The sequence below is a fragment of the Crocodylus siamensis genome, chromosome 1 (assembly GCF_052110815.1).
Source record: "Crocodylus siamensis isolate JL-2025a chromosome 1, ASM5211081v1, whole genome shotgun sequence".
Taxonomy (NCBI): Eukaryota; Metazoa; Chordata; order Crocodylia; family Crocodylidae; genus Crocodylus; species Crocodylus siamensis.
Genome location: NC_143395.1, coordinates 151,831,294 through 151,852,052, shown reverse-complemented (window position 1 = coordinate 151,852,052; position 20,759 = coordinate 151,831,294). Strand labels below are relative to the sequence as shown.

At 41.0% G+C, this 20,759-nt stretch overlaps 1 protein-coding gene across 6 annotated transcripts in view; it reads right to left on the bottom strand.

Annotated features, from left to right (window-relative positions):
* Nucleotides 1–20,759, bottom strand: part of BIRC6 (baculoviral IAP repeat containing 6) — a 312,653-nt gene that overhangs the window by 96,402 nt on the left and 195,492 nt on the right. For all 6 annotated transcript variants that reach the window (XM_090045546.1, XM_090045562.1, XM_090045538.1 and 3 more), the window contains 4 exons: nucleotides 19,605–19,778; nucleotides 10,237–10,433; nucleotides 5,983–6,283; nucleotides 3,426–3,643 (listed from right to left, as the gene is read on the bottom strand). In XM_090045546.1, coding sequence (XP_089901672.1) covers nucleotides 3,426–3,643; nucleotides 5,983–6,283; nucleotides 10,237–10,433; nucleotides 19,605–19,778 — 890 coding nt within the window. The remainder of the gene's footprint in view (nucleotides 1–3,425; nucleotides 3,644–5,982; nucleotides 6,284–10,236; nucleotides 10,434–19,604; nucleotides 19,779–20,759) is intronic.

Here is a 20,759-nt window from a genome sequence, read left to right as displayed (position 1 = left end):
AGCAGAGTCAATTTGTATGTTACAGGCCAAAGATTCTCAACCATCATGTCCTAGCATCTTGGGGTGCTTTGAGATCCTTCCAAGGTTGATCCAAGGCTGCCATGCAATATTAGGTGTGCAAATACGATTCACAAGATAAATCCAGCAATTTCAAATAGGAATTCATATGATTAAAAACATAGTTGTGGTCCAAGTTCTTTACAACAGTAGAACTGCTCTATTAGTTTTTCATAGTCAAATAAAGAAGAGCTGGCATTTTTCAAAGGGTGCCTGGAGTCTAATAAGGTTGAGGAATCTGTTACAGACTGTCAGGCATGCATAGCATCAGCTTTTGTAAATAGTGTGGTTACTTAATCAGATTATCTTATAAAGATGTAGATAATTCATCAGCATCTGATGAAGCACGCCCATGAAAGCTCATGTTATGCATCTCTTCTGTTGTATTTTAGGTCTACCATCCACAGACTTGTTTTCTTCAGCCACATAAGACACTTCACTTCAAAAACCACTACTCTAATCCCTCCTGTGCATTTTGGATGATAAAGAATATAAAGTATAAACACAAGCACATTTATTCTGATGGAACTAGATCTTTCACTACTTGTTCCGAGAAGGGAGATCTTTTTTCAATATTACGTGTTTTAGCAGCTCTCTTGAGACGTAGATGGGATGAAAAAGGATGAAAGGTGAAACCATGGGTGCAAGTAATTAGAGTAAGCTATCTGCTGCATGTACCTGTTTGAATGGAATGTGAAACAGTCTACTCTCTAGTTTGGTATCAGGCTGGTAATACATTATTTGCACACACATGCTCACAGGAAAAGAAAAAAAACCCAACTGTTCACTATGAAGATCAGCAGTTTCAATTCTAGCGCTTCCCTCTAAGAACAGATTGTGTCCCGCCTTCATTGTTTCTAATGGTGGAGGAATAGAAGGAACATTCTGCTCTCAGAGGCTGCTGCCTTTTCAGGGACTTGGAGGAGTTTTGAAATGCTACAGCAGGGGTAGCTAAACTGCAGCAAGCATGACATTAAGTACTAGCACCAGCCTCTATATGTGGCATAAGGCAGATTGGGGAGGGGACAGGCAACACAAAGACAGATAGAGCAGGGAGCAAAGAACAAAGTGGTAGATTGATCAGGGAGCACAGGACAGGAAGCAAAAAGCAAAGCAGCCTATCAGGCTGCAAGGAAATTCGAGTGGTACTTGGGGAGGGTATGGGACTAATTTGTGGCACATCTGCCAAATAAGTTTGGTTCCCATTATATTACAGTCTGACAAGTTTTATTCCTTGAACAGAAATCTTATGAATGTAAAGACTTAAATCGCAACCCTCTTGTGCATTATATATACGCACCATGGTAAAATCTATTTGCATTATCACAGTTTTCCCCACAAAGGATTTATCCTTTAGTGCACAGGATAAATAGTGTTCAGGAAATGAATCATGTTTGGTTTTGAAAGAAGCTGCTTCCTGAATGATCTTTCATTTCCCTTTTGAAAAACAGGAATACAGGCAGTCCTCACACTTACAGCAGGGTTACGTTCTTGGAAAAAGGCACTGTAAGTCAAAACAATGCAAGTTGAATCTGATTTTCCCATAGAAACAATGTTATAATAGGGGGTTATGGTTCTGACCAAGGTCCTGATGCCGAGCCTTTTACAGAAATCACCATAAACACCATATTAAAATTAACTATAAATGATATACACTGTACAGTACAAAACTTTCTGAAATGTACTGTATATAACTTGATTAAACAAGGCAATACAGTAACTAATCATATAACATTTTATTTAATCAGTAGGTGAAGGGACACCATCAGGATCACGGAATTGAGAAGGGCTTCTCTGGGGAGACTTAGGGCCACTTCATGGCTTTTTGAGAAACTGATCCAGGGATGTTTGTTTTGCTGCCCTCTTTTTCTCATTGTAAATTTCCCTGTAGTGGTACAAAGTGCGAGGATCCAGCGCCATAAGTAATAATAGGTGTGTGACAGGGATAACTTGCTGGAGCCTTTCTGTTGGTGGCTCTGCCTTCCTGTCTTGGGCTAACCGCCTGCTTACTCACCTGCCATGCCTTGATCTTAATTGACTGAGTGATATAATTAGCAGGAGGCTGCCCACTTTATATGCCTGGTGTCAGGGGGTGCTATCTGCAGCTCCTTTTTCCTCCCCTACACCGCAGCCCAAGCCTCGCAGATAGTACTTGACATGGTTTGCCCTATGCCTTGGCCCTCTTCTTTACTTCTTGGGCCCCCGCACTGCCCCCTTCTCGCTCTGGGGCTCCTCACTGCCCCCTTCTTGCTCTGGAGCTCCTCACTGCCCCCTGGCTCCGGGGCTGGGGCCAATGCACCCCCACGCAATGCTGCGCCCTCTCCAGCACCAGGAAACTCCATGCTACCGTGGTGTCCCTATGAGGCCTCCTCCACCCCTAATAGTCTCACCCGGTCCTCTGGTTAAATAGTAAACACAAAACAGCTTCTGGGCTCTAATGTAAACTAAACCGTCCAGTCAAAAAACCATGTTCTGTCCCTACTGGGAAAATACTCCAACTCAGCTGCAACCAGGGGATGCTCCTACAGTCTATCTTCCCCTTTCTCTCCACACTGGCCGAGCTCCCCCCTCCTTGGCTGCCAGAGGGGAACTGCTCTCCTGGCCTTATGCTTGGGCTTAAGAAGGGGCCAAGCCCTGCCCCTTCCTGTCAGCTGATCCCCTTGGTTCCCCTAGCAACCAGCACCTGTGCTGCCTTGGTGACTGGCAGTTGAGCCTCCCCCTTCTCACCACTAGGGATCTCTCCTGAGCCATTTCTGCTTTTAGGCGCAGGGCACCTGAGTGCTCTGTGACAAGGTATAAATGGCGGAGTGCCACAAGTGCAAATCACCGTAAGTTGAGGACTGTCTGTAAAGTCACACTCTCACAAGCAAGTTGTGAAGATCAATTCATTTATGCTTGTGAATCCATGTAAATTAAATTAATCCTGTATTCAGCACAGGGGTAAAATAAGGTCAAAAGGGTCAAATGTTAACTAATTTTAAAATATACTGAAGTTCCCTATCAACCACTGTCCATCCACTACACAGAATGAAGCACTACTCTTGTAGATAATAATGCGTAAGCTTAAGCAATTTACCTTACTAGAGGTGCACAAGTAGGCCAAGCACCAGCAACCTAAATTTTCCAATTAACTTCACAACTTTCATATTAATTTAGCATTCATGATTTTTATGTTGATCATAGGACATTTAAAGTAATCTGCAAGAAACAGTACTTCTGGTAGGATTTTCAGGTTAGTTTTTTACTTCCCTTGAGCATGTGTTCTGAAGATTTCATTTCTAATAGCTACAGGACACATGTACCCTAGCATCCCAGTTAAAGACTGGGTTACTGAATCTAAGTAATTACTAACCTGAAGCTAAGCTTACCTCTGTCTGGTTGGGACTGGAGTTGGGCACTCTTGGGGCATGATGACTTAGAGCAGACAGACAAGCAAGAATAAGATGTATTGCCCCAATTTCCAATGCCATCCGCCTAAGGAGAACTCCATCATCAGTAGTCAATGGTGTAGTGCTGAACAAACTACGCAGCACATGAAATGGAAGAGTTGGAAGCACATTAGCTGAAGGGGACTGTAGGATATGACCTAAGTTGAAGAGAAAAAGAAATCAACATTATGTATTTTCTTTTAATAGCTCAGCACAATGTGTTATGCTTTGTAAAGATTTATTACAAGTATACAGCAATACTTCTAAAAACATTATTTAAGTCTTTAGCAAAATAAATTATCTAAGGTTGAATTTCTCTCTAGCAAAAATCTTCCACAGGGAAAAGGTGAGAGAGTAGGGGAAAAGATGCGAACTTGTTTCCTTTACAGATTAATCTGACATTAAAAGAATGCATATAGTAACCTATGAACAAAATAAGATTTGAACCCATATATCCAGGAAGAAAAGCTGGTTCATACTGTGTTTCGCTACACATTTGGTCCTGTTTTTAAATGCAAATAATGAAGAACTTAGGATTTTTTTCAGATTTTAATGGAAAACTAAAAGAACCTGCCCTGCTTCCTCTTGCAAAATGAAACTGAATGCTCTCCTAATATATAAGGAATATGAACACTGGGGAGGGAGAAGAGTTATTTAAGATAAGAGGAAGACGTTGGTACAATTTGGCCGTGGGAAAAAACGTTAGGCTGGAAATTAGGAAAAGATTTCTATCCACCACAGTTGATAGATTGTGGAATGACTTTCCAATAATGACATTAGAGGCAAAAAAAAGTATCTACTTTTAAATTCAGTCCTATCAGTTTATGAAAGGGACTAGAGAATATGGTTGCCTATGAAAGCAGAGGACTGGACTTGATGACCAAGGTCTTCTGGGCCCATATTCCTATGAATAAGCAAAATGACAAAACCAGGAACAGCTTTGGGTAGTCCCAAAATTGGAGGGAAAATTAAAATTAAAATTTGGTATCTGACTTTTTCTGTCCACCATCCCAATGAAAGGAGTCATTAGAGATGGGAGGAAAACAAAAAACAGAAATTCATGGAAGAACTGAGAAACCTATAAAGTGTATTGCTCTTTCTATTAGCTGTGGCAGCAGATCTAATGTTGGGTAGACCTTGTGGGGAGCATGACTACCATAAAGGGCATCTAGTTTTGGTTGAAGAAGCAGTTTCTTGTTTGGATAACAGAAATTATTACGTTAGTCCTTACAAAGGAATAAAGGCTTGACTGAGTATAAACAAAGGAATTGAGACAACCCTGAGAAAAAGGTAGATAAAATGCATATCAAGGGGAAAAAATAGATTGTCATTGCTTCTCATTGGCTACTAATGGACATGAGAGGTCTTGAAAAGCAATTGAACTAACTTCTGGTAGTATTCTTAACATCTTACTGGGTCTGGCCTTGTGCTGAGCAGTTCAGTCCTTTGCTACCAAAGCTGCTCGCATTATTCTGATCTTGCCCTTACAGACAGATCCACAGATCCATAATGTAATGCCACAAGTGGCCACTGGAACATCTTGTCTGACCACCTTTGTATCACAGCCTTACAGCTCTACTCAGTTGCTAATTCACTGTGCCTAATAACTCGTATTTGACTAAAGAATCTCTCTTTCAGAAAATGACATTCAAATATGATCTGAAGACATTAGGCAACAAAGAATCTATTTCCCACAGCAGTTTAAAGCTTCACCTTCTAGTCACTGGCTCATGTAATGCCTTTCTTCATGTACCCATTATTTCTCCCTGTGAAGGCACGTATACCATCAAGTAACCTCTTGGATATCTTACTAACAACTAAACAGATGAGCGACTTCGAGAACTCAACTGTAAGGCACTTTCTCCATCCTCAGATCATTTCTAAGGAACTTTCCTGCACCCCTTCTAATTTCTCAACATCCTTAAAATGTGGCTATCCAAGAATTGTATTAGCCTTTTTTCACTGTAGCTTGCTACTGAAAATTCATGCAGAATTGCTTGTCCATTATGACCCTCACATCCTTTTCAAAGTCACCACTTTTCAGGATAAATATTGAATTAGGCTGTAACTGAACTGAACAACTGAAACATTTTGTTCTAAAGGCCCATTTTACCAAGCTATCCAATGTTCTGTATTACTATCCCATAACCATCATTTACTCTTCAGCCAATCTGTCATCTGGATATTTTATTAGCAGTGATTTTATGTTCACTTTTAGATCATCAGTGGAAATACTAAATAATGATGGGCCACCAAGTACCAATTCCTACACAATCCCACTAAAAGCATTTGCCTATATTTCCCAACTGTTAATTATTTTGAGATCAGTTTGACAAGTTTCAGTGTTCACATATGGAGACTATATGTTATCCAAAATATGGTCAAGATTGATTCTTCAGTCTATACAAACCTGTTCCCATTGGCTACAAAGGCACTACATAAAGTCAAGTAAAAACATAGCAGTTCTCTATAGAGAAATACAGAAATTGCAACGTACTTCCTTCACCATCATCTGTCACTCCCAATACCAATCTAAGCAGACACTGAGCATGTTTCCTCTCTTTTAGCAGCACCTCAGCATAGCCGGGGAGACGAAGGAATAATCCAAAGGCAGCTAAAGAATGAGCAGGGATGGGAGACATCGTTTGAACTGCTGATTTGATTGGTGGAGGCTCTGCAGCAATTGTTTCTGGGGCTTCATAAACAAGTTCCCCTGATTGTTCAATGGTAACCCATTCAAACTGATCACTGTCCTTCTGCTTCTCTTGTGTGGTAGAAGTGACCACTGGAGCACTCACCTTAAAAAAAAAAAAAAAAAGGAATATATCAGTTTTTCAAACAGTTATTCATTTAATCAATCCACACAGCAGTTTCCTTCTTATCAGGATTGGAGTTTGAGGACACACAATTTTAATACATAGTATCACATGAAAAACAACAAAATTCATTGATTTCTTCTAGGTTAAAATGAAATCAAACTGAATAGATATAGAGAAGAGAGTAAGCTTGTTACATTTTAAAAAGTTCTAGAAAGTCCACCTACACATGCAGGTAAAATTATTTTAAGGTAAAAGGAACAAAAAAAGTTTAAATAAAAAAAATGTTCACCCCCACCTCCTGCCACATACATGCACACACTTTTAGAATAGGGGTGGTGACGTTTGTTCTGAACACCATCATTTGATATACTACAGAGAAGGAACTCATTTAAACCGTTAGTCATTTTGAACAACATACTGAGGGGAGGGGGAGGGAGACGACGGACAACAAAATCAACCATCGCTGGTCCAAACCCATAAGATACAAAAACAGCTACTGTGGCAGGCTCTAAATAGTATGTACCGAGCTGCCTGATTTTAGAAACTTAATGCTACATGTGACAGCTATCTTTAAAAATATTTGTTTTTGTAAACTGCATGCATGTAGTTTTCAGTGGAGGTTCATAAAGTTTAACTGCCACCATTCTCATAGCTCAAGTAAGCATACCGAATAAAGGAAGGCAAAATGTTTAGGGATTTTTTTTGTTTTACATTAAGGTTTTTTAAGAATTATCATAGATCAAGCTGCAGACACATTAAAGTCTGAGTTTGATCTAAAAATGCTACGAGAGCTACATCCTTGGCAATCCAATCCTAAGGTCCCAAATTAAGTTCATGAAAGGTGGGAATAAATTGTTTTTAATTGGGGGTAGGGAGAGGTAACCATGAAATGAATTTCCAGAAAAAGATCTTGCATAATTTCTGATTGGAGTCTAGAGGAAGAAGGTGCAAGCTAACAGGTCAATATTTTCTGTTTTTGTAGATAAGCATTGTACCATATGTTCCTGTAATCAGGAAATCCAATGTGAGATCATGTGATCCAAGAATCAAGGGTCACTCATGTAAACAAATTTTCCATCCATGTGTTTTTTATTTTTATTAAAACTAACTCCCTATTGTAGCCTTGATATCAGACTACAGAGAGAAAAATATTCTCTGAAGCATGGCAATCATGGGTTTATTAGCTTTATTACAAGGGAAAAATAGGTATTAACTAGAGAAAGGATGAGGTAGCATTTAACAAGACTTGTGACATCTTGATTATTAGCTTCAAAAGTTAAATTGTTGCAACTTGTTTTTTGGGTTTTTTTTAATGTTTTCCATTAAGGAGAAAAAATAAATGCATGCTTCTACCTTTATGAGAACCAGTACTGTTCTGGTTCATACTTATAAAGAATGTACATAAGTTGGTCTCCTCAAAATAGTAATCTTTGCAGTGTTTCTAGAAAATTTGTTCAGCTCTTTGAATAATGAAACAAAATATATTTTCCCATCTCCACAAAAAAGAGTGAGTTTTGTAAAGATAACTCGGAAAAACCTGGATTTTTGGACTCAGAGTGGTAGTAAGTTTAGCATGCGTGTATAAGCAAAACGAGAAGATAGCATAAGATGGGAAGAGAACTCCTGTGTAATCAAGACCTGACCCTTTGCTTTCATGGGCAACCATATCATATAAAACGGGTCAACAAGGTTTCTGGGGAGAGTGCCAAAAACACCAGCAACCTTGACTTGTAAGATATTGGTGTGCCAGGGTGGATGGCAAGAGAGACAACAGGGGCCCGATCCTTGTTGTGGCAATGCAGCACTGGCCCACTGCCTGAGGCACAAGTGCCAAGCAAAATGACTTCACGCACCACACGCTGGCAGGTGTGTCAGGGGTTGCCTACTCCTGGTATGAACCTTTTCCAAGGCTGGTGACAGTCTACTTTAAAACTAGTTGTGCTTTTTGCCCCAAACTACTTCTATTTGAAAGCTGTTGCAAAATGTCACTGCTCTTTTTGAAAGCAATAGACCTTTTTCTACAGCAGGGGCGGGCAGTTATTTTGGGTGGAAGGCCACTGAGTTCTGGCAGCCATTGAGGGCCACATGACAGGCAGCCAGGGACAGATAAATATTAATTTTCTAAATTTTTTAGGGGCCCTGTGGGCCAGATAGAATGGCTTGGCAGGACACATTTGGCCCACCCCTATTCTACAGACTGGCAAACACATTAATGGAAAAGTTGCTTCTAAATTTATTCCTTACATTTCTAAAAGCTTAATGAAGTATCACTTCAATTTAGAATACATTTTCCTACTGAGCCCAATAGCCTCTGTGTGAATATCTCAGAGTACAAGAGTGCTGCTTATGAGAAAACAAGGTCCAATCTTCCCCAGTAAATAAAAAGAAAGCTACTTCCAAGGTCAACAAAGAAAAATGTGCATTCTGTTGCCTTCTTCAGGAAAATTTTATGTAAACTAATCAGCTGAATAAGACACACCACTGACAAGGTAAACAGATAAGCTCCAAAACCAGGAAACGGTTCTGCATGCATCCATCAAATTGTAGGACAGCAGTCTTAATTTAAGTATGATAGCACTGAATACAAATAACTTTATTTAAAAATATACCCAAATCTGAATTAACCCAATATTAAGATTGCACAATTAACCTATAAAGCAGGGGTGGGCAAAGTCTGGCCCATAGGCTGGATCAAGCCTGCAGCTGACTCCATTTCCCAGCAGCCCCTGCCCACATCTCTGCAGCTGGTTTCCACAGAAACCCCAGCTGTGGCAGTGTCCTCACAGCACAGGGCCAGGGTTTCTGTGGAGACCAGCCCCAGCAGCACTGACAGGGGGCGTGCCTGGGTGGGGAGCTGTTCCAGGGCTGGGATCTTGTGGCACTGACAGCATGGTCCAGAGCTGGAGCAAAACTAAGATCTGCTGGCCACATGCTGCAGGCAGAGGTGTGCAGGCAGCAGATCACTGTTCTGCCCCAACTCTGGATCCCGCTGTCACCACTGCAAAGATCCCAGGCCCAGCTGCAGAGCAGGTCCCCATCCAGCCATGCACCCTGCCAGTGCTGCTGGGCCTGGTCTCCATGGAAACCCTGACCCTGTGCTGTCACAGCACCACCACTGCTGGGGTTTCCATGGAAACAGGCCAAAGAGAGACAGACGGGGCTGCTGGGAAATGGAGTCCAACTTCTGGCTGGATCTGCCATTTTGCCCACCCCTGCTATACAGAGGCTGCCTAAATTTAAAGTTTTAACCAGCAATATTAGTGTAAGCCACATTATATATTTTCTATTGAAGGAAGTTACATAGCTCCACATTAAATAGAAAGACAAAATATCACAGTACTGTATATTGACTTAGCATGAATGTTTGCATTTTCTGACTTATTAAAAGGTTATCCAACTGCAGTAGAACCCTTATGTCTTCAGTCTCTCTCTCACTTGTTAGCATTTATTATCTTAATCATTGGCCTTTCCTCAGGAAAACCTCCCAACTTCAGAAGGAATAAATACTCCAAGAACTTTAATTAGGAAAAACAAAAGAAAATGCCACAACAGTTGATCAATTAGATGCGAGTATACTTTATTTCATGGGGCAATTTTTCTCTCTGTTGATGTGAGAAAATAAGTGGAACAGCTATTGTGTGCAACTTCCATTTTTGTACAACCCTATTTCACAAGACTGTTTGCCTTTGTGCAATTTACCTTAATCCACTTTGGAAGTAGATTAAAGTAAACCAGAAAAAAACCCTTCTCAGTTTCTAACAAGAACATCTACTTGGAAGTTATTATGGAATAGCTATCGTGCTTTAAATTCATACGATAGCTTATTTTGTAATACATTTCCCATGTAAAATGTTCCTTAGAAAATAAGCCAGAGAGAACACAGCTGGGAACCAAGCCTATGCTTCCAGACATTATCTACAGTGTTGACTTACTTGCTGAATTACATCTGGATAAAGCATTGGAAGTCTCTCCGCAATGAGGGCCAATCCTCCCATGCCTGCAAAAACTTGTAAAGGAGACTGAATAGGGCATGTTTCAAGAAGTGATTCATCTAGCACTGCATCCATACACTCATCACCTGGAGTGACTGCTTCGTCTTCAGGACAGGATCCCAGTAAATCAGCATGTTCTATAAAATAAAAGGGGGGGGCAGGTGGGAGGAGAGAAGAAAGGGAAATCATTTAAACATCGGAACATTTCATTTTCCATTCCCAAAATAAGTATATTTAAGCATTCAGTTATCACACCATGTCTTTGATAATTCTGAAGCCTCTAGTGAAGTGGTTCTCAAACTGATTTAAGGAGCCCCAGGCATGACTTTTCTAGATCAAAAATGAATTTCATTTCTTCTTTTTTTTTTTTTTTGGCTACAAAAAATATTAGAGCAATTCTTCTGTTGCAAAGAGCTCAGAAAAACCACAACAGGGCAGAAAGTTTTAGCCACTATGGATTCCTATTTGAAACCTCCAGTTTTATTATCTTGTGAATTATGTGTAGGTGTTTGCACATCTAACAGTTTCAATAACATATGGCAACCTAAAGCACCCTTAAAAGGATCTCACAGCACTCTGGTTGAGGTTCACTGCTCTGTGGAATTAAACACGTAACTAGAAGAATACCAACAGGAGGCCAAGCACTTTTTTTGATACCACTAATACAATATAAAACATCTATTTTCCATTTCAAGTTAAATTTGCTTACCAGCAAAAGTGACATTGTTCCATTAGTCATGGCCCCAGATTGAAAATTAACAGTTTATTTGACAATTTCCTCTTATCCCATAGCAAATAAAAATTAATCCATGGCAGTTCATCTTTTAAAAAAAACAGAACTAAGCTATCACAAGTTAGCTTCCATTTACCACAGGGTAAGAGCATACATACACACACTTTGAAGTAGCTGACACCGGTAAATTCCCGCTTCTACCACATGAATCTGTCTATGTACCCAGGCTCTTGGTTAAAGTAGCATAAAATCATTTGGGGACATTTAATTAGAATATTAGAAGCAGGTTTAACTAAAATGATAGAAGCCTCTTTTAGACTAAAACAAGTTTCCAGATAGGATTTTGCACCACTTTAAACATAATTCGCATACCTTGGGTTAAGCCAGTGCAAACTTTGAACAGGCAATCAGCTTACGGCACTAAGCCTAAAAACTGTACTTCCTGCCATGTCACATACTCATGGCATGATGTACAATTTTGGGATCAAGGATTATATCCCTCTGCACCAGCAAGATAAAGCCAAATTATGATAATCAGCTGACTGTCAGCTGGGGCCAGGAACTGAACTGGGATCTGCAACTGACCCTAATTAGGTCCCTGGCCCTAGCCAACAATCAGTGGATTGTCAAGACCTCAGCTGGGGTTTTAACTCTGCCCCAGGCACAGGGGTATGAACTGAAGCTGAGTTAAGATCAAGAATATCTTGCATGCAAAAGCCTGTCAGACTCTCATACACAGTTGGGCCAGTAAAATATATTACCCTTGCATCATTTCTGGACTATCATGGCTACATCACCACTCTTACACTACAATTTTACACTATTTTATTTATTCAATGTATATGCCACTTTTCCAAATAAAGTTCAGGGCAGCTTCTAGTAAAAGAACAATATATCTTATAAACAGGAAAATAAATAAGAGAACAAAACAACTCAAAAAGCAAGTAATATATCAAATTAAAACAAAACCCCTCTAAAAAATATCCTAGCCTTGCATGTTAAACACCTGCCCAAATAGGAAGGTCTTATAGCACTTCTGGAAGATGTCCAGACTTGGGCTCTGGTGGACCTTGAGGGGAAGGGAGTTCCAGAGGTGAGGAATAACTGCTTACAGACCAACCTCCCACTTATTTTTACCAAGCAGACTTCACACATTGATGGTACTTGCAGGAGGTTGCTCTCAGCTGACCTTAGGGATTGCAGTAGGGCATAAGGGAGAAGGTGATCCCTAAACATAAATGGTATTTAATGTTTGGGTAACTGGTAAATTTACCTAAATGTGTCAATTTTGGCGCATACATACATTTTAGGTTCTATTTTCAAGTTTAGCCTCCAAAGACTGTTCTGCACCTTGCACTAGATAAAATGGATACACTACCATTTTACCCCATTCATAGGAGGGGAAGGAGACAGAACCCAGAATACCCTTCCCATTTTAGGAAAATTAAGAAATTTCCTCAAAGGTTTACTTTAAAAAGACATTTCCATCAAGCTGTTTTACCATTTTCTGGGGAAAAAAAAAAAAAGTTTAACCAGAAAGTTCCCAACCAGCTCCAATTATAATATTGCTTTATAAACATGACATTTAGTTCCTCAGAACGATGCACACTGATGTAAACTTTATTTCTACTTCTAATGTTACTAAAATTAAAAACACACAATAAAATGGTATTTTGGTTATCCACGAAACTCCATTCAATATCTTAAATTTTAAATGCACCTAATTTAAAGTTCAAAGTTCATGTTAACTCTTACCTAGATTGTTGTTTATACAAGTCAACTTAATTTTGCTTGCTTCCTCCCCCCCCCATTCAAATAAAATAACACACAAAGCTGTTTAAGCAGCTCTCAAAAGGAAATAGAAAAGTTCCCAAAATGAGAATTGAGTATAAAGTGGCAGGAGTAGCAAGAGCATGATGTAGCTGAAAAAAAAAGTAGTACATGGGCTGTCAGCTACCCTCACACAGCATCTTGCTTCCAAACGGCTCCAGCACCTTTCCAAAAAGGGTCCCTACAAGCAATACTGGGAAACTTCAATGTGGCTCCCTTGCTGGGTAGAGATTTGAATCAAAAGCCAGCCAACTACTTTGCTACTGAAGGCAGTTCTCACCTCAGTCCTTTGGACAGGTTTTATCTACCAGAATTGGCAGCAGACTCACACTTCTACTTTCCAGACAGAGATGAGGAGGAATTTTGTTTTTATATGTCATTTTCTGACATGCTATAGCACTGTAGGGGCCAATCTTTCAGGCAGATGCACCAAAAATTAAGCTTGCACCCACCCCAAGTACCACTGATTCCCTTCCTTTTTGCTCCCTGCCTGATTTGCTACATGCCACATACAGGGGCAGCTTGTGGCATACGTACAAGCTGCAGGTTGCCCACTTCTACCTTTGTGTATGCTGTAAAGATTTGTTTTGGAAAGGACTTTTTTCTTGCCATGCTATTTCCAATAGGATCACATGCCACACTTTGGGAAACGAGTAACAAGAAAAAGTGAAAACATTATTGCATAAAGCCACTGTATGGACCCTGTTCCACACCTGAAAAATGTGATAGTGGTGAGAACATACACAATTAACAGTCTCTTGTACCGTCTTCCAGCTGGGAGACGGCGCTGGACTGCTACTCACGGATCAACTCTGCAACTGGGGAAAGAAACAGATACTTTCACCTAACTGCTCCGCTGACTCTACTCTTCCAAAATCCCAACAGCAGAAGTGTCACAGGGACCTTTATTAGCTACCCTCAGACTCCTTTCTTATTCACTTTTTGGTAAAAGCCATATCAACAAGCCAGATCCTTTCACCTTCTTCCTCCCTGACAAAGAAGGATATGGCACACTGACACAGAACCAGCAAATTCCTTTAGCCTTTTTCCATCCCAGAACTACCCTGAGGCTTCTACCACAACCCAATCAATCACCTCCTTCAGCACAGGACATAGTCACTGCCATTTCACGCATTTTTTTTTTTATAATATATAAATTTGCTATGATTCATTTTAATAAGTAGTTTCCTTTCCCACAATGCACCATATCTAAAAATTTCCATTTGCAGTTGTATAGACTACACTTCATTCTTCTGTGCTATAAACCTATGATACAACAGAAGAACGTTTTCAAGACCACCAGCATTAATCATAAAGGATGTAAAATGAAGTGGTCCCGATACCTCTTCATGCTTGATCACTTAATGGTACTCATGTTGAGAATCCATGATTTAACGTGTGCACGCTGGAAAATTCCCTCACCGCAGTGTTAATTTAAGGGCGTGATATTTCCTATTCTAACATAGTTAAATTTTCAATTTTCATGCAATGCTTTTGCATTCAATTTCACTTTGAAAGGGAATGGGAAGAAATACATCAGAAATACTGTAACATGACACTCACTTGAAAGTTAGGAGTCAGGACAGCAAAAAGTGCCAGACAGCAGCAATTGAATTCTCCCCATTCTCTTTTAAAATCTTAGATATATACACAAATCAAAGAAAGTATCAGCATCCTAACAAGAGAAACTGGCACTTATAATAAGTTCCAGTGATCCACTTATAATAAGTTCAAATGCACTGTAATCCATTTACAGAATCATAGAAAATGGGGGTTGGAAGGGACCTCAGAATGCCATCTAGTGCAACCCCCTGCTCAAAGCAGGACCATCCCTATCTAGATCTTCCCAGCCAAGGCTTTGTCTACTGAGGTCTTAAAAACCTCCAAGGATGGAGATTCCACCACCTCACTGGGTAACTGTTCCAATGCTTTACTACCCTTCTCATGAGCCCTTCTTGTGAGAAAGTTTTTCCTAATATCTAACCTTAACTTCCCTTGCTACAAAATTTAAGACTATTTCTTTTTGTTCTATCACCTCTTTGGAATTGCCCTTCAGTTAGCTGAAGGCTGCTATTAAATTCCCACCCCCACTCAGGCTTCTCTTCTCCAGACTAAATAAGCCCAGTTCCCTCAGCCTCTCTTCAGAAGTCACATCCCCCAGTCCTCTAACCTCATTGCTCTCTGCTGGACTCTCTCCAATTTGCCCACATCCTATCTGTTAGTTTCACAGTTTCTAGGGTCAGAAGGGACCTGAGCAGATCATCAAGTCTGACCCCCTGCCATGGGCAGGAAAGAATGCTGGGGTCAAATGACCCCAGGTAGGTGACTGTGAGGGACCCACACTGAACACAGTACTCCAGATGTGGCCTCACCAGTGCTGAATAGAGGGGAAGAATCACTTTCCTCAATCTGTTGGCAATGCTCCTACTAATGCAGCCCAGTATGCCGTTAGCTTTCTCTGCAACAAAGGCTCATTGTTGGCTCATCTTCACCTTATTGTCCACTGTAACCCCCAAGTCCTTTTCTGCAGAGCCTGTACTAGTCCACAGGACTGTTCCGTGCTAAGTGCAGAGCTTTGCACTTGTCCTTATTGAACCACCTGAGATTTCTTTGATCCAATCCTCCACTTCCTCTAGGTGTCTCTCAATCCTAGCCCTACCCTCCAGCATATCTACTACTCCTCCCAGTTTGGTGTCATCTGCAAACTTGCAGAGGGTACACTCCATCCCATCTACCAGGTCACTGATAATGAAGGTGCACTCCATCCCATCTTCCAGGTCAATGATTTAGTATAGCTCTGCAAATATAATCACTATTTCAGACATCTTATCTAATGCTATAAATAACTAGGATGGTTTCTGAAAATGGTCTCATCTGAGAAGGAAATAGCTCGTGGGATAAGCAAGCAGAATCTCTCATTTCTAGTTCTCCATAAAGATAAGCCTACAGCATCTTAAATTTCGCATACTTTTGGTTAACAGAAAACAATGCAGAACACATTTTAGAGAGAAAGGGTGAAGAGAGCATTCAACAATTTGCAGAAGAGAAATAAAGGATAAAGCAAAGTTCAAGCCTGCAAGCAAGCAACATTATCAAGGCAGGTGTCCCTAAACAAAAAGCTTAATGAAAAGATGCCCTTTTCATTAAAAGATCAGTAAGCAGTAATGGTTATCAGGAATACTAAAGTCACAAAGAAACTGCGGGAAGCTTCATATTATTAATAAAGATAGCAAATATTTTAAGTAAGGTAAACCAGAGATACCTCAATCTACGTTATGATAGAGTAGAGCGATTCTCAACTAGAGTTTCAGGGCACCCTGAGGTGCCACCAGATTTTTCGAAGGGCGTTGTGAGGTGTGAGGGGATAAGCAAGTTGTTAAAAGATAAACAGATAAACTAGCAAATAAGCAGACTCAGACTTGCCCCTGCCTCGATGACCCTCCATCCCCACTGCCAAGCCTCTCTGTAAAGAAGCAAGCACTGTCATCTATAAAATTACTTTAAGTTGGGTGCCACACAACTCACAAAAGTTATTGGGGGCAGGGGTGGGTTTGGGGAGGATGCCTTAAGTCCACTGAGGGGTGCCTCAAGTCCAAAAAAATTGATAGCCACTGGATTAGAGAAACAAATCTAATTTGACCTAAGTGGCCTTATCCACAATCATTTTCAACTGAGGATCCAAGTAAAGCAACTGTGAATTGAGGTTCAAGAACTGACCTCTTTAGGGCAAAATATGAAGAAACCATAAAATGAGTAACCTCCATTGTGCTTGACATGGCTTGTATTTTCTTTAATCCAACCTTGAGAGAATAAGGGCATCAGGAGAAATGGAGATGTGTGAGTGAAGAAAGAATAGACAAACACTTCCAAAGTTATAGCTCTTTGATTACTCTGGAATTATGTCAGATATTCAGTACAGACTGAAGCAGCAAACATCTCTTCTTTGGCATATCCCCTTCTAAGAATACATAGCTGCTTTTATATGCCACTTAACTTTTAACTCCTAACAGCTTGACACTACCCACCCCAAAATTTCCCTATCAAAATGAACATTAATTTAAATTTCTGAATTCTAGCCTACAGTTCTATCCCTATAGACCAACCATCTTTAGACACAGAATTTGAAGCACTTGTATTCAGCATAATTTAAGCCATGGGTGGCTGACTTGTGGCATACATGCCACAAGTGACATAGGCAGCCTTTATGCATGGCATGTGGCAAGTTGTGAAGTGGCAAATCAGACAGGGAGCAGAAAGCAGAGCATCAGATCAGGCAGGGGAATGGGATTTGAATGGCACTTGGGGTGAGGGGGCCACATGGCTTAATTTGTGGCATGCCTAGCAAATAGTTATCCTCCATTGGTTTAGGCAGTATTTATAACTAGACTGCCTGAAGTGTCTTAAATTGCTGTGAACTCTGGAAAAGTCAAGTGGTCAATATGGAAAATTCTAATAAAATTCCTGAAGCAAGACTGATTTTCCCTCTTCCTTCCATCCAACAGTATTCACAGCAGACTACAAGACATGAATAAGCAATCTGAAGGAGTTAAGAATTCAACTGTGTAAAAATTAGGGCTGCACCAACAGAGATTGCTGGGGCCAAAACCGATAGCTGATTTTTAAGGAGGCATATTGGCTGATACTGATCTGATTTCCTATACCAGCCTGGCACCTTGAAGAGCTGTGTGTAGCTAGTAAGTTGGGTGTGGTGGCGGGGAGGGGTAAAGGGGAAGGGAATGAGAGTGGTGGTGCAGGGAGCAGGTCAAAGACCCTGTGGTGAGGGAATAGTGGAGCTGGGGCAGGGGCTGGGGCAAGCACTGCCCAGCTGGGGCGGGATGGGCATGGGATGGAGCTGTGACTTGTCCGGGGGGCTCCCGCTGCTGCACACCACTCGTGTGGGAGCTGCTGTTCTGGCAGCTTGTCCGGCGCTTGTCCACTCGCCTGGTGGCTCCCGCTGTTGCTCCTGCCACTTGTCTTGGAGGGCATGGGAGGGGGGCAGGGCATGTGCCCCTCAATCTGCGTGGGCTATGGCCAATTTTGGGGTGACTGCAACCCCCGCCCCTCCCCCAATCCCAGAGCTGCCACCACCGCCTACCTCGAGCCCAGCCCTGCCCTGCCAGGAAGAACATGGGACAGCCCTGGCCCCATGCTGATCCAGGGTCACATGCCCACTGCCTCACCATGCCCCGCCAGACAAGTAGTGGGAGCAACGGCAGGAGCTGTTAGGCGAGCAGGCAAGCACCGGACAAGCCACCAGGACCAGTGGCTCCCACATAAGTGGCCCACAGTGGCAGGAGCCCCCCAGATAAGAAGCAGCTCCACCCCGCACCCGCCCCACCGGGGCAGAACATATCAGGCCCTTTTTTCCAATACAGACAATTTTCTTTATATCAATGCTGATCTGGTATCAGACTGATGTATTGGTGCACCTCTAGTAACAATTCAAAATGGACTTACAGTGTTACCAAGGCACATTTCATAACAACTGTGGTTTTACTGGCCGTTCATATTAGATGTTTCATATTATCCAAGTCAGGTTTACTATTGGATTTTACATGACCAAGAAGAGTGGTGCTTCTGAGACACTGGAATGAGCCCATGAGAGTCTATTCTATTTTCTCAGCTGCTCACTACATTTGTAATTACAGAATTAACTTTCAAAAGTAGTAGCCTTGGATTTCACAGTCTACCAATATGACAGAAAGACTACGAGGTCATTTATCTTAGTAGACTTTTCCTTCATCTGTGCCTCATATCAGGAGTTGAACCTTATTAATTAATCTGTTCATAAAACAAGTTTTCTTTAAATCCTAGGACGATAGTTATCATAAGGCTAAGTAATAGTAAAAGAAAAGTCACTTATACAAAAGCTCTAAACCCCATGATAATGTAGCAGTGTAGCATTACAAAATGCTGTATACCCAGCATTATAAAATCCCAAACACTTAAATCAGGAGCAATTTATGCCAAACCAATCAGCCAGTTATTAAACAGTTCCCTTCCATCTTACATTGTCATGCTGTTTCCTAAAACCTCTACAAAATGAATATCTTTTGTGGGAAGCCCACACCACCATCTAAAAATGTCCAAATGATTTGTTCCTTCTTCTCAGCTTCTAGACAAAGTTTCAAGCAGGAGAGTTTCACTGCACTTCTGGGGTCCATACCCTGTAGCTCTTTTCCTAAAGGAGGAAAATCTAAAAGTCCAAAACAAACACCTAGGATTTTTTTTAAAGGAACTATGAGCAAAAGGTAATAGCCACCATAAGGCAGCATCTGAAGATAGACAGTCCCTGCATCCCTCAAACACAGAAAGTTAAACAGAAGTGCAGAAATAAGGAGCTGGAAGAACTGCTCAGACCTTGAACAAAATGGGTTAAGAACAAGTCACAGGAGGGGCACATTAGTGCTTGAACTGGCAAAGAATTTCAGAGGATTCTAGCCCACAGCGGCCATCACCAGTTCTGCAGGCCCAGGTGCCATTCAAATAGAAAACTTTATCACTGAACACAGGTAACAGCTGCATGTGGTTAGCATGCACACTACTTATGATAATTTAGTAGCATAGTTTCTTTAATTTCTTTTTTGTTTTATACTGTAGTATACTTTGAAGTGAAGACGGCACACATTGTAAATTACAACACTGTTACACTGGATGATTCAGGAATGCCAGCAAGGGAAAAAAATGGGAAACAGCCCAGAGTACGGTATTTCTTTTCCAAAGTGAACAAATTAAGAACACTTACCTTTTTCTGTGTGAAGGCGTTTGAAGGAATCTGTTTTTGACAGGCTGGGGTCTGAGATCACTTTGGAGCCCAGTTTAACTGTCAGGTCTATTGATCGATAGCCCTGAGGGAGCTTACGATCATACAGCAGAGTCAGAAGCTGGGCAAGTGTCATCTCAGCTGGCAGTGGTTGGCCTGAAGAACAACATAACTGGGTCAGACATGACATTTTATGAAAATTAATTATGATTAGATTATTTTAATATGCATTACAATGTGTGTTTGTTCCACAGCTAAGTAGTATGAATAGTAGGCAGCCCTTCCTAACCACTTCATTCAACTATGACAGTTCAGGCCTTACGGCTACATTTGCCTTCTTGCAATAGGGACTCCATCAATCTGGAACAGGTGCTGCATATGAAAACTATAAAAGCTTGGACAGTCTCTCTTGCACAAAAATGCAAAACAATGACTGGGGCAAGACTGGGTTGTGGTAACAAGACTGCCACAAGAAAATCAAATTCCGCTAATGGCTTGCAACACATTAGGTGTCAATGTAGTGGAATGCTTGTAATATCCAATTCCAGACCCATGCCATAAAACAATAAAAGTGATGGTTAAAATTGTTGGCAGAGACCTGACATGCTCATCACGTGCGTATCAAAGAAAGCCAAAGAAAAAGCTGAGCCAGTGTAACTAGAGAAGGCAAGGAAACTACATATGCATTTCAATCAAACTAGCAACTAAATAAGACTAAGAACTAAATAATCATCTCAAGAGAAACCTATAAAAGGTATAGGAAAGATGTCCTATGCATGACATGCTCACATTTCTCAAAACAGACATCCAATGTTTAAGGTGTTACAAATGTCTCAATCATTCAATGTATGTTTGGAGTTTTGTAAATAGCCCATCACCAGAACAAGTTATTGCAAACTTGCCCCATTGATAAAGAAATACCCAAAGACAGGTCCAGGAACATGCCTCTAAGCATCCTGTTTGACTACTCAAAAGCCCATCACCTGTAACTGACCTGTAATTGCAGCAGCTGCAAAGAAACACAAGTCTTCACACACAGACAAAACCAAAACAGGAGCCAGGCAATTTAACAGTTGTAATATGATGATCACCCTTTTCCTCCCTGTTTGTGCAGACTCTAAATCAACCAAGCATCAA